Below are 14,197 nucleotides of genomic sequence, written 5' to 3' on the forward strand. Positions count from 1 at the left end.
AATTGCTGTCGTTAGTCTCGCTAAAACTCGAGATTGACTGAACGGATTTATCTTATCTTGGCCTTGAAATTATTCTACAAATTATTGGTCTATTAGAAACATGGAGAACTATTTAATTTTTTTTTCATTCCACGCGGACGGAGTCGCGGGTGACATCTAGTTCGAAATAAAAATTTGAAAGCGAATGATGATGTATTCAAATTACTGCAAATCTTTTACAGAATTTAAAAAGATTTGTCCGAGCTTCTTTAACTGTCCGCTAAAATGATTTGGACAGAGTTTCACCACATCTTTTCACTTTGTAACAATGGAGAAAAATTCACCCGTTATAAGAAATGCAGCCACAATGCATCCCAGAATATAATGTATTGCACGGAGACGGCGTACAAAGTTTATGGTCTATTCTTGTTCCATTATGGAAGGAAGATGTGAATTTACCTTTTATGTAAATGTGAAATGTATGAGATGCAACTACCTAATGTGGAAAGGTCTTTATTTCTGGATTAAGTACATTCCATGCATTTACAGTATTAGAAAATTTTAAAAGTGTTCTATTTTTCGGTTTACGTACAGAAATGTTGAACATAAAAATACATTGGTATTGCATAATAATATCGCTATGCATTCGCTTGTTACAAAAGCTATTCAAGCTATAACATAATCATTGCTTGAAAATAAAATTTATTAAAACAATAAACAGCGCAGTACAATCAAAAATGCATGTAGAAAATCGTCAATAGCCTAATGGTTAAGGGTACGGATACCCGATCACGAGGTCGGGGGTTCGAATCCCGTCATTCGACTATTGTCGTAAACCATATTCTAGCACAAGCCTATACCTTTGTTGGAATGGTAAAAGAAATATTAGTAAATTTACAAAAATAAAAATGTTAAAATTTAAAAAAAAATTATGTACAGGTCAAAAACATGTTGATACGAATGCGTCATCGATTATTTTCTTTTCAAATAAAATTTAATTATTTAATTATCAATTATCATTAACATTGAAACAAAGGAGAACATTAGGAATACGATGTTTTATTAAAACCAGCACAATTCTTAGGGAGACAGATGTTTCTAAAATTAGAGTGACGAGGGTTGGAAAAAGTTGACCGTTACGGGACGACTATAATTGTTGGGACACTTCCACTTGTTAGTTTGTCTTAACTAAATTGGAGAAACAATATGTACGTCTATACAGTTACAAAAGAATCAATATAAACTTAATTGGCAAATTCCAAGATAAGCGAAGCTAACTGTACTTTTTTAAAACAAAGAAAACACCAGTATATATATATATTAGAGTATTGAATTTTGTTCCATTTTAATGAATTAAATCATCTTATTTAAACATCATAAAGCGTCAATAGCCTAATGGTTAAGGGTACCGATATCCGATCACGAGGTCGGGGGTTCGAATCCCGCCATTCGACTAATGCCGTAAACCATATCCTAGCATAAGCCTAGAGCTTAGTTGGAACGGCAAAAGAAATATTAGTAAATTTCCAAAAAGAAATCTGCTAATATTTTACAAAAAAAACAAAACCATGATATACAATAATCTTTAAGCAAACTAACTAACTAAAACTAACTATTTTATAGTACAAATATTTGTGTTGATGTGGAATTGCATCTAAGAACCTCTACGTCACTACTTACCACAAAGTCAAGCCCTGTTTGTGTTGTTTGCTTAGGCTTCGTCATAACAATAACGTTATACTACTAATAATCCGTTAGGATTACTTGTAAATCATTGTCTAATAGTTGCTTGGCACAACAATGAAGGATTAACCCCAATTTTGAACTACATACAGGATTCTATCGTGAAATGAAAGTATAGGAAAGTATTTTTAAAACTCTATTAAATTCTTAAAAAAATATGTTCAATTTTGCAACATCAAAATGTACGCAAATTTATTATTTAAAAATTATGTTTTGTTTTTTTTTTAATATCAGATAATTTTACGGCTTAAAATTTACTATAAATAATTGTAAATATATTAGTATTTAAAAATGTTATTGAATATATAAATTCACATTGGAAATAGTTTTAAAATAAATTAGTAATATGATTATTATTAAATTACATATAATATTATTCCTCGGCGGTATTTCCAAACCATTACGACTTAAGGACCTTCAAGAAGCGAGCATACCATTTCCTTAAAGGCCGGCAACGCATCTGCAGTTCCTCTGGTGTTGCAGATGTCCATGGTTGTCGTTGATCACCTCGGTGTTCCCGCCGCTCGTTTGCCCCTACTCTTATAAAAAAAATACAAAACAATGGACCCCATTTACCAGCATCTTTGAATTTGTTTCGAGACTGCATCTTAATGAGACTACATTAAATGAATAGACAAATGGAAAGACTATTAAGTGCACATGAATAAAGAACTTTAGATTTACTTATTGTTTAAGTAACGTGACTCTTTTGAATTAAATTACTCCGATCTGTCTACCCTAAGATCCTTACGATACACCGTCAACAAATTATGATGTATTCAAAAATGACTTGTCGTATACAAATTTGCATGACCTGACCTCTTTTGGTATCGGGGGATACAATATCTTTTGAAAGGAAGACAAGGTTATATTAGACTGGACGCAAAACTCTTCGGCCATTCTCTAGTGCCACTAGAGAGAGTTCTGAGAACTCTATAGGAACGCACCTGGACAGCAGAATATGAACTTTATTTCAAGATAATGGAATTATTACAGCCTTAAATTTCAATGGTACTTTTATAAGTAAAAACATTTTATAATTTTAGTCAACAATTGATCTAATCTTTATTACTAAGAAAGATACAACCTCTTTGTAACTTAATATTCTAGCCGCAAATTAAAATTCAAAACTACTTCTAAAAAGAAGATAAATTTTCATAATAGGATCAAGGAAAAAGTAAGCTTCGCTTACAAAAACAATTCTGCAAGAGTTTAGGTGAAACGAAACGATATTACTTGCTTCATTTATCAGCTGAAAACGAGGGAAAGAGAGAAACATATGCTGCTTGAAATGGGCGGAGCTTCCAACAGCCTTTAGGTATAAATATTAGGCATTTCCTGTGAAAACTATTTACTGAAACTTTATACTATATGAAAATTAATGTTGACCTAAATTTTTTACCCGGAAAAATCAATTCCTTCATATCGCCCGGAGTAGGGTTGACACAAGTAACAAAACTATCGCATCGCACATTTCAAAAAAAGAATATTAATTTTTAAAAGTAATGAAGGATCATACTAATATACTCAGATATGAATTAAAAGTGAAAATAAGAAAATAATAGAATAAACACCATCTAGAGTAGTATGCGTGGTATTAAGTAGTTACCCGGATTTATTTAATAGATAAGCGTTCAATACAAAATCATTTTTAAATAAACAACGAAATATAATCAAATAACATAATCGATAAACTTTAAAATCGATACTTTGACAGTAAAATCGATATTGTAACATGTTAGTGATGTAGACAATTAAATAACATCGATAATTCGGCATCCGGATCGCAGTAGATTCGTTCGCCGTCTCTATTTTCAAATCGTCGCCGTCGCACTGTGTCATTAGGGTGTAGACCGCATCGGAAATTGTCGCTGGAGTCGTGTGATTCCTATGTCGTTTATTTAAATATACAGCAATTCGTTACATTTAGATGTTTTTGTGTTTACATTTTTAATCGATTTTCATCTATTTCGATTCCTAAATCCAGACAGGATTATAAGTTAATGAATCAATCGTAAAAAAAGTTAAGTAATTTCAACTATTAGATTACTTAAGTTAAGACGAAAGACTTTTAAATAAATAAAAGATCTTTGTCTATTGTATAATTTTATGAGACAAAAATATTATTACCGTAAACTCTTTACTATTGGCTCTTGAAATTCAAGAAGCATTTTAGGACCCTTCTCGTCGCAGTAACAAGGTAAAACTCGGCGGACGAAAGGTTAAGAGGTCTGAAGTCTAAGTCTTAATAACCAGAGGTCGGTGGCCTTCGTATTGTTGGTACCAACTTAAGTAATGGTATCTCTCTTTCTCAGGTACTCTACAGATGCTCGGATTATTCTAATGGATCTAGAGATTGTAAAAATTCATAAAATTCGTTGTTGGATTTACATGTTGGAATTTTAAAAAATATATTTTATTTTTTTCTGCTAAATTATTCTACCTGAAGATTATTATGTCTTAAGCAATATTGATTGGTAGTACAACCTTCAAAAACAAACATGACCTAGACATTACATTTATTTGGCTCAACTCTCTGACTTATAGAACTTTCATAAGTATTGCAAATAACTTAAATTACTTGTCAACTTTTAGTAGGATTGAAGTTATGCCCAAGTACTAACATAAATCTTATTTTTCAAACTTAATTAACTTGATTACAATTTTTTTATCTTACAAACTTTTAAACAAACTATTTGTTTTTCGATTTTATTACGATTAAGTAATAAATAGGTTACTAAAAATAATTATTTTAAAAAATAAAAACTTTACTAACACCTACAATTCGCTCTGTTTAGTTAAAGTTTGTTGAACTTAACAATATTTTTTTTATTTCTTTCAGATGAACCGAGCAATACAAGTGAAGCCGGCGGACAGCGAAAATAGAGGAGGTAAATATAGATACCTAATTAGTATTATTAAGTTAAGAAAATTAGTCTTAAAATCATGCTCTATTTTAAGCAATAATTATTAAAAAAGATCCCATACGCACCAAAATAGAATGATTCATAGGTTTATCGTTTTAGGCATATCTAGAAGTTATGTAAAATAAGTTCACCTCATCTATTAAATAATTAATTCTTATATTTTAATTATACAATTTTAAAGGATACGTGACAATAGATTTTTAAAATTAAAGCAAGAAAGGAAGTATTAAAAGGCAATTTAATTTCTGAAAACCTCACCACAATACAAACAAACGCAAAGTTCTATAAATTATAGACGAAGTACCGGAAGATCATTAGTAATAGTTTTCTTTAAGACTTATCTACAGTTTAATATAAAAACATTTCAATATGGCTTTTTTAACACAAAGTAAACAATGTATTATAACAAATCAATCTAATCTTAACTAAATAAGTTATTTTAACTTGTTCGCGAACAATTTTATAAATAGTACAGACCTCAACAATCTCTATTTCAGTGGCCAGTAGTAAGGGGTACTCCGAATGCAGAGTAAAATTTCAATAGCACAACTAGATTCGAACACTAGACGATTAAATTCAAAAGTCGTTGCAATATTCCTCGTTTCAGATATTTACTTTAGGGGAAATCGAACACATGATACCATATTTGTCTGCGTATAACACGACTAATTTAAGTGGTAATAAAACTTATAACAATTGGTTAACAAATTACAGAGATAGATAATTAGGATAAGTGCATTAGTTGCTGATAGCATTTTATTATTTATTACGTCATTTTCATTAGGTTATAAAGTTAGTATATTAAACTATCTTTATACGTCAGATATCGTTTAAGACAGTAAAACATTAATATTAAGATGTAGGGCGTGTTTTGGAGAGTCACGTGGTCCGGGTCTGAGAGGCTCGTTGGATAATAGACACGTTTGCCCTCTTCAATTGAAGAGGGTTGCTTTTAGCTTACATTCAACCGCAATGACAAAGATTCGTATCCGAGTGAAAAAGTTAAGGCGAAAAAATTCATTTCTTCGGCCCAGATGTTAATATTTACGATGACTATTCCGTGCTTCATATCATACTAATTTTATAAATGCGAATGTTTGCATGGATGGATGGATGTTTGTTTGAAGGTATCTCCAGAAAGGCTGAACGGATCGCGATAAAATTCGGCATACATATAAAACATAGTCTGGAAGAATACATAGGCTACTAATTATATTTTTTTTAATTCCGCACGGACGGAGTCGCGGGCGATGTTCAATGTCAAAACATTTTCAAATTAATTTAAACAAAAATATAATATTCGATGTTTGGAATGATGGAAAATTCGAACAATTTATTTCTATCAAAGTATTCATATTTTATGCAAGGGGAAACTCTCGAAGGCCCATCATGACCATTAAAAGATTAAATATTGATGTTGCATGTTCCCCAAATTGAATAACGTCGAAGAATTAAAGCGATTGTTATTTGAGACGTCAGAATGAGTGACAAGGGGTATAGGTAGTTTAGAAATATGGAATTGTATACCACTTCGATTATTATATTACACCCACGTTAACTGTTTGACCAAAGTCATCTTAACATCATACTAGTATTATAAATGCGAATGTTTAGATGGATGGATGAACGGATCTTGATGAGATTTGGCACAGATGTAAAACATCATCTGAAATAACACATAGGCTACTCATTACAGTTTTTTAATTCCGCGTGGACGGAGCCGAAGGCGACAGCTATTACTCAATAAAATGACATCACAACATTTTAAAACAAATTTATTCCTTTAAAAAAAAATTGTTTGTATGTAAGTAACCGTCCAATGTTTCAGATGAGGTTGAATGAACAATTTCTGACGATTTCTTCAGACATATCAATAATATTTGTAGATGTGTGTCGCGAGCCCTCAGACCCGGGACGGTTTAATAATTCAAACGGTGGCCATCGTCAAATAGATCCCAACCGAACCCCTAAGGAAATTATAGAAACTTAAATATGGAATAAGTTAGTGAAGGGACAGGGTAGTTAAAAGCTACATTAATATCGATTGTAACAGTGATATTTAAACACAAAATATTCAATAAAATCTTCGTATATAGAAATTATACAAATGTAAATATAATAAATCATTATATTATACTTAATTCTCAACCAGACAATCACAAAGACTTTTTTTTGAATGAATAATGAATGTAATCTTTCCATCATTTCGATAACTTACACCTTGTTAGATATTGATAGACAATTCGCGTGACACATGAAAGAATCGTGCTTTCAAATAGGCGACATGACAAATCACCTTCTTCACAGCTTAATGACCCTTGCACCCAATCATCTAGCGCAGTAACACGCACGCCGCTCCGTCTATCGAAATCTTGTTGTATTATTCATAATTGATCGATAAGTTAAGCGACGGCACATCACTAAAGCATCGCTTTGATGAGGTCAGTTTAATTACACTTACTGGTCAGACCCGACTTAAATTTGATTGGTGCGTAAAATATTATATTTGACTATAGAAATTTACGTATAAGGAATTTCGAATCCCGCCAAATACCAATGTGTTTTTCGATATTCGATTTACATATGTACATTTATCCGACGTTCTTACGGTGAAGGAAAACATCGTGATGCAACCTGTACATATCTGCGAATAAATTTAGAGATATGTGTGAAGTCAACCAACCCGCATTTGGCAAGCGTGGTTGACTATGGCCTAAATCACCCCAAACTTAGGGTAGGCTCCGAGCCCCTCGGTGGGGACGTATAGTGAGCTGATGATGAAGATGATGATGATAGATATATATGTTACACAATTATCGATATACATACAAATGATAGGGGTTATCAACTATCATATTACATCCATATATATGTTTTAAAGATCAACATTGTGTCTGACACCGGTAAAATATTTTTTTATCCCTAGTACTGTTTTATTTATAACAATATTATAAAGATTGTTTTGAGGAGAGATTGTTTTATTAAATAGTCTCCGAAACTACTAAACCGATTTGAAAAATTATTTTACTGTTGAGAAGCTACACTATCTTCGCAAGACATAGGCATATATCTTTTTTTTAATTCCGCGCACACAATGCCGCGGTCTATCGCTAGTATGAAATATAAAGTAACGTTTCTAAATGTTAAAATAATATAATTAAACTAAACGTAAACATACAATAAAGAAATCACACATCAATAAAATTCCCTTTTAAAATTTAATTCCATCCAAAAAGCGTATAATTTTGTCACGCACTGCGATGAGCTATCGCTAGTATAATTTAATTTCCTAATACCGCCGCCATGTCGACGAGTTTACACAACCGAATTGCCGGCAAATATAACTAATTGATGTAGGCACTCATTAGAATTACGTTGTAAATATGAGGGCACGAAATACTTTCATGAATGAGCGACTGTTAACTTTGCGCGGACTTTATTCAGCGCGCTCGGCACGCCATCTATTCGATTAGTGTTCCAAACGCTTGTGATGTTATTTTGAAGCTATTAATCATCCCGCAACGGATGTAGTCGAAATATTTATTTGGTATTTTCTACTAGAGATTATGATGTATCAAACATTATAAAATGAACAGGATTGTTCGTGTGTGTTTATTACTGGACGATTTAAAAGAATACGTACCGGTTGTAAGAAAATGGGAGTAAATCTCATAAAAAACTGCGAACGGTATCGAATACATAATAAATAAATTCCAACTACTTATAAATAAGTTTGGATGGATGTTTGTTTGAAGGTAAGAATTACCGGCTGTTATAAGAACGGCTGCATGGATCTTGCTGAAATTTGTATAGATGTAGAGCTACATAAGTCTTTTTAATTCTGCGCGGACAGAGTCGCGGGCGAAAGCTAGTTCAAAACTAAACTATAGTAATAAATCTTTTTTCATCTTGGGAGTTATTAACAGGCAACTAAGGCCTATAACATTTTAAAAGCTTACATTTTATAACAGAATATGAATGCAATTGTTTTTAAGGCTTGTAATATTTAACAAACAATCCTATTTAATTGGAAGCGCGATACGACGAAACGTTTTCAGCAATAGCATTTAATTGCGAAACTATCTTCGTACAGAACAATACTCGAACGTGTGTTGTTACAAGAATTATAGAGTAGTATTTATTTCAACAGCCGTGCTGAGAGCTTTTCGAATGAATGCGCTTATAAGCCGGGTGAAAAACGCAGTACAAATTCGAGTATTCTCGAAACGAATGGATACAGTTTCAACATGATTATTTTATAAAACAAAAATGTGTTCTATTGAAATCTATCCAAACTTATTAATATGGAAAAACAATCAATATAAATATTCGATGTTTGAGATTGATCTTAAAATTATTTTAACTTCGATGTTCCTCTCAGCAATACAGCCGTTACGTCTATATAGTGAGATATTCAATATGTTAAGAATTAACGTAATACATACTTATAATTGTTTAGGCAATGTATTGTGTACAAGTTTAGTTGAGTTGGATCAAATATTGGACTTCTTTAGAGTTCACAAGGCGTACAAGAACAGGGCGGTGGGCGTAGATATTGGCTGTATCCCGCTGACGCAAAGGCAGCGGTGAGAAAGTAATATTGTATAGGAACGGGATCGAAATGGAATTGCTGCGGTTTCAGTTCGGAAGTTGCCGTCCTGCGGTTGACGAGGAACCAAGGCCCGATACCGACTAGTTGTTGTGCTTCCTTCAATATTACGATGTTCGATATTTGCTTATTGGAAGTTGACACGACTATGTTACAATAATTTAAAATAAAATCATTGAACCTCCTTGCTCTTTCGGTTTTAACACTTTCAATGCCACAACGATTTTACGTATTTGAACTTGAAAGGCCACAATAAACAGTGGCGTGTGACGTGTTAATTCTACTTCCACGAATAAAAAAGCAATGGAAATAATTTACAAATTACCTCTCTCTTAGTTTCGCGGAACTTTATCCTTAGAACGGAATATTAATAATATTAGTCAGAATTATCAGATAGAACTGCATCAAGTGAAATGGCATGTCCCTGGCCTTACGTCCGATGAATAAGGAATCAGGGGATGACGTCAGACTTGCCGTGACCACCGTGACGTAAGCCACTGGATATTAAATAGCTGCCAGCAATTAACATCGCCAGCACGTCCACAGCTCAACTAATATACCTCCGCTAAATAGTTATGTAGTCACGTACCTTTATTACCATTAAATGTAACAGTAATAAAGTTTTGAATTAAATATTATTAAGTTAAATGTTTGCTGACAGTCAGGATGCAACACAATATTTTTATGAATATTGCAAAGACAGGATTAACTCTTAATTCTTGCATTCAGAGTCGTTTTATTGAGACCCTAAGTGTAGTCTACATAAGTGACCATAAATATTTCAAAGTTAAGAGCTAAGAATCACCACAAATAACGTAAAAGATAAATGGATTGTTTTTCCGCAAAGCGTTGCAAATAGTATCTTATTGTTAACAATATTAAAATTGAATTTTCATCCATCTCCGACTTGCACCTTTACGAAATTACAAAAACAGTTCAGATATGATTAAGTTAATTAATCAAATTTACTTTTATGATGTTTATTGAAGCGTAGGAACAGCAAATTGAATAGAGAGTCGATAAAATGAAATTATTTGATTCGGAGATAGAAAATAACTGATGGGTATTCCATGATTTGAATACAATTTATATTTCTGTGTTCTTCTGACGAAACGATTGGGTATTATTGTTCTGAATCGTTAAACATTACCTTTATTTTCGTTAGATTGATTTTTTCTTATGAAAGTTAGGTCTCGATCAATCTATTCGATAAAATCAGGTATATTTGATGAGGCTTGTTTCAATCTTTTATCAAATACCGCTTTACATCTTATTTGAGAAATTTTTTGTTTCAAGTCATGTTGTTTTGTTCACATTTCTTAATTTATAACTTAAATCATATGAATAAAAACATTAAAGTAATATTTTCTACTACTGCTATAACACTTTTCATCACAATCCCACATAGTCTATTATTTATCATCTGTCATAATACGCATAAGTTAGCATCACGCTGTAATATACAGATTAAAGAATACGTATGTTAGGATGGATGGATTGATGGATGTTTGTTAAAAGATATCTGCAGACAGGCTAGATGGATCTCGCTAAAATTTGAAAAAACACATAGACTACTAAGTTTATTTTTAATTCCGCGCAAACGGAGTCTCGAGCGATAGCCAGTCTTAATTAAAACGAATTAGTAACAAACAAAAGACGAACTACAATTCGCCATTGCAATATTGAGCCAAAGGTATTATAGAGATTCGTGTGCCAATACAGTCGTAGATCACAATGTGCTGGTGTTTTATTATCAGAGAACCGCGCCGCTGCCGGTGTCCGGAGGAATCACTGCGACAACGGACACTGATAAATCGACTTTGTCCCCGTAATAGTAACAAGTGGCGAACGCTAGCGGACGCTTTTAAACCCGAACGGACACTCGCGAACATAGGTCTTGCACATTTCAAATTATCTCAAGTTGCTATCATTAAATCACGTCCACTCGATATTTATACGTTTGTAATGTAATGGGTTTAGTTTAAATTTATTATGGTTGTAATAAAAGTTTTGAATTTACTGGATGTGAATTTAAATTGTTTACCGATATGAATTACGACCAAGTTTCTAACACGTTTAAACGTATCATTTTTATATATCATCATCAAACTGTCTTTTTCCTACGGAGGGCCGGCAGAGTATTTCCTACAAGGACGACTCTGCCATACACTATATCTGAATTCATCGCTTTCTTATTTATGTAAAAATAATGATTTTTAATTACGCAAATTGTACAGTATTTGAAAATAAAGTCAAAAACTATGTTATTGCTTGTTAACAAAACACGTAAGTTAAACTTTCCTAATAAATATTAACATTTTGTCCACATCGCTAATTAAATATGTTTGCGATTGTACCCTCCTTGTGGACATGCTATTTTCCAATTAGTCGTTGTTGGACATTGTCGTATTTACTTATGAATTCAGTGTAAACTACTGATATTTATTTTAGTGCCTTAGCTGTGTAAATTATCTATGTTTTAATTTTGTTGTTTACAGGTACAATAAGAATAATTATTTATAGAACTAAACTAGCTGTCGCCCGCGACTCTGTCCGCGCGGGATTAAAAATAGATGTTGGCCGATTCTCAGACCTACTCAATATGCTCACAAAATTTCATAAGAATCGGTCAAGCCGTTTCGGACGAGTATGGGAACGAAAATTGTGACACGAGAATTTTATATATAAGATTTACCGGCTTCGGATCAAGAGTAGAAAGTATAAAATACATTTAAAAGACAAACAAAAACAAATAAATCTGCGCGGACAGTAATAAAAACTTGGCCATCTTTCACACTAATATCAAACTTCCGTACTCTATCTGGGAACTATAAATTCACCATAGGACTTTGGTCTTCGAATTTTTCTTCTTGTAAACTTTTAGTCGTAAATATTTTAAAGTAACTTCCGAAGGGAAAAGTGACACAGACTGTTGATGCTTCTGGGAAACTTCTTTGCCGGCCACTACGGGAAAATAACCCGTCGAAACTCAACACCAACTTCAAATATAAAAGTTGATGCCTTCATTTGTTTTTCAGCAGTGCATCTCTACTCGTGGGATATTAGATATCCTTTGTCATACATTTAGAAGCATTGTATTAAAATGTATGAAGTTAGTATAACTTTTTAATGCACTTGTTAAATCTATTGGATAACGTTCCATTTATCGAAAATCAAAGTTCTTAGTAAAAAAAATTAGACGGTAAAATAAATCTTTCCTTTTAAATAATTTTTAAACTATTTTAAAAGTTACATATTAAGCTATATTTCTAGATTTTATATATTTCAAAATACTTAGCTTATAATTCAAAATGTATTTTTTAGAAATCGATTCTTTGCTAGTTATATTTCAACATTTCACCTAAAAGTATTTTTATTAATTTAATTGAATTTCCTTTAAAATATACACAGAAAAAGGTGTCAATATGAAATAATATTATGACATTTGCGATCCCGTGTTCTCCATTTTATGTTGCAATTACGATTTTATTTGAGAGCTGTGAACGGCTGCTTGTTACCAAACCGTAAATAGCTTAGCAAGAAAAAGGTTTGCCTTGTAATTGAATTCCTTTGGGCCCTTAATGCTCTTTGGTATCGACCATTTACAAAAATTGCTTATGGCGTTTTATAGCGTGAGATTTTATCTGCAATACGTGTTAACTGAAGTCTTAGGATGCAGCAAAAAAAAACGTAAATATTGTAGTATTTTTATAATTCGTTATACTTTTCCAGTTTTAACTGTAATAAGTAGAGTTATTTCGAGATTTTATATTATCTAAAATTTAAAATTATATTGTTGTTAATACCTAGAAATTACCTTCATATTTCTTTAGTTACTTTTTCTAAGATAAGCTTATGTTAGAAGGTTCGTGGCTATAGCCGATTGGAAGACCCACGCGCCCATGTAACTATAAGACGGTAGAACCTAAATAAGACATATTTATAAAGATACTCGTTTGTTAAACCGGATCGTAAGTAAAACTTTCCAAAAATTATTAACCGTATCATCTTCAAAGTAAAAGACACGCTATCGAGTCGTTGAAAGGCTCTGGGGCGCTGATACGTTGCATTATTTATAAGGCGGTCAGCTCACGTTCCACCGGACTTATGAATGTAACACACTTCAGCACTTATGACCAGTTAATAAATAATAAGTGGGAATATTGCATGCCTGATGGCACCCCCGCACGAGACGCACCACAATTCTCACGGAAACTTGAGTAATTTCTGCAACTCACGGAACACGGTAACAGGAAAGTTTTTACAAGATCCTATCTTCGCTTGCCATATTTTTCATTCAACGATTTAATATTATAAAAGTTTTTTTTTTCAATGTATTATAATTTATACATACGCCCTTAGTTTTCTGGTAAGAATATTGGTACTTAAAACACTGAAATATTTCTCGTAATTTAAACGATCGCATTTCTCTCGTGCTTTCTACAAGATATTAAATTATCTATTAAAACTAACAGCCATTCTCAACAATGTAGCGACAATAAAGTACATTACGACACAGATTTATTGATACCATTAACAAAATAATAATTACACACTTTATGACCTATAAAAACATTTTATCTAATATTCGTAAATGATCTAGTCTAAAATAAGAATGAAACTTTCATAAAATCTATCAATATGAAATTAATGAATTTCTAAAACTTATTCTGTTAGATTCATAAAATTACTAATTATTTTTTAATATTAGCAGATTTTAAGAACGCTTTAGGAATATTATCATTGACAAGCAGTCGCCGCGACCCCGTCTGCGTGGAATTAAAAAAAAAACTTAATGAGTATCCTATGTGTTCTTCCAGACTATGTTCTACATCTGTGTCAAATTTTATCAAGATCCGTTAAGCCGTTCCAGAGATACCTTCCAAAAACATCCGCATTTAAAATATTAGTAAGATCGTTATTGATCAATCGATAAGGT

General features: G+C 32.3%; 1 protein-coding gene across 1 annotated transcript in view; it reads left to right on the top strand.

Annotated features, from left to right (window-relative positions):
• The window catches only part of bru3 (CUGBP Elav-like family member bruno 3), a 385,675-nt gene that overhangs the window by 265,756 nt on the left and 105,722 nt on the right, over positions 1-14,197 (top strand). Inside the window, exon 5 of the mRNA XM_013323499.1 lies at positions 4,565-4,613. Coding sequence (XP_013178953.1) covers positions 4,565-4,613 — 49 coding nt within the window. The remainder of the gene's footprint in view (positions 1-4,564; positions 4,614-14,197) is intronic.

Source organism: Papilio xuthus, unplaced genomic scaffold (genome assembly GCF_000836235.2).
Source record: "Papilio xuthus unplaced genomic scaffold, Pxut_1.1 DF828952.1, whole genome shotgun sequence".
Classification (NCBI taxonomy): Eukaryota; Metazoa; Arthropoda; class Insecta; order Lepidoptera; family Papilionidae; genus Papilio; species Papilio xuthus.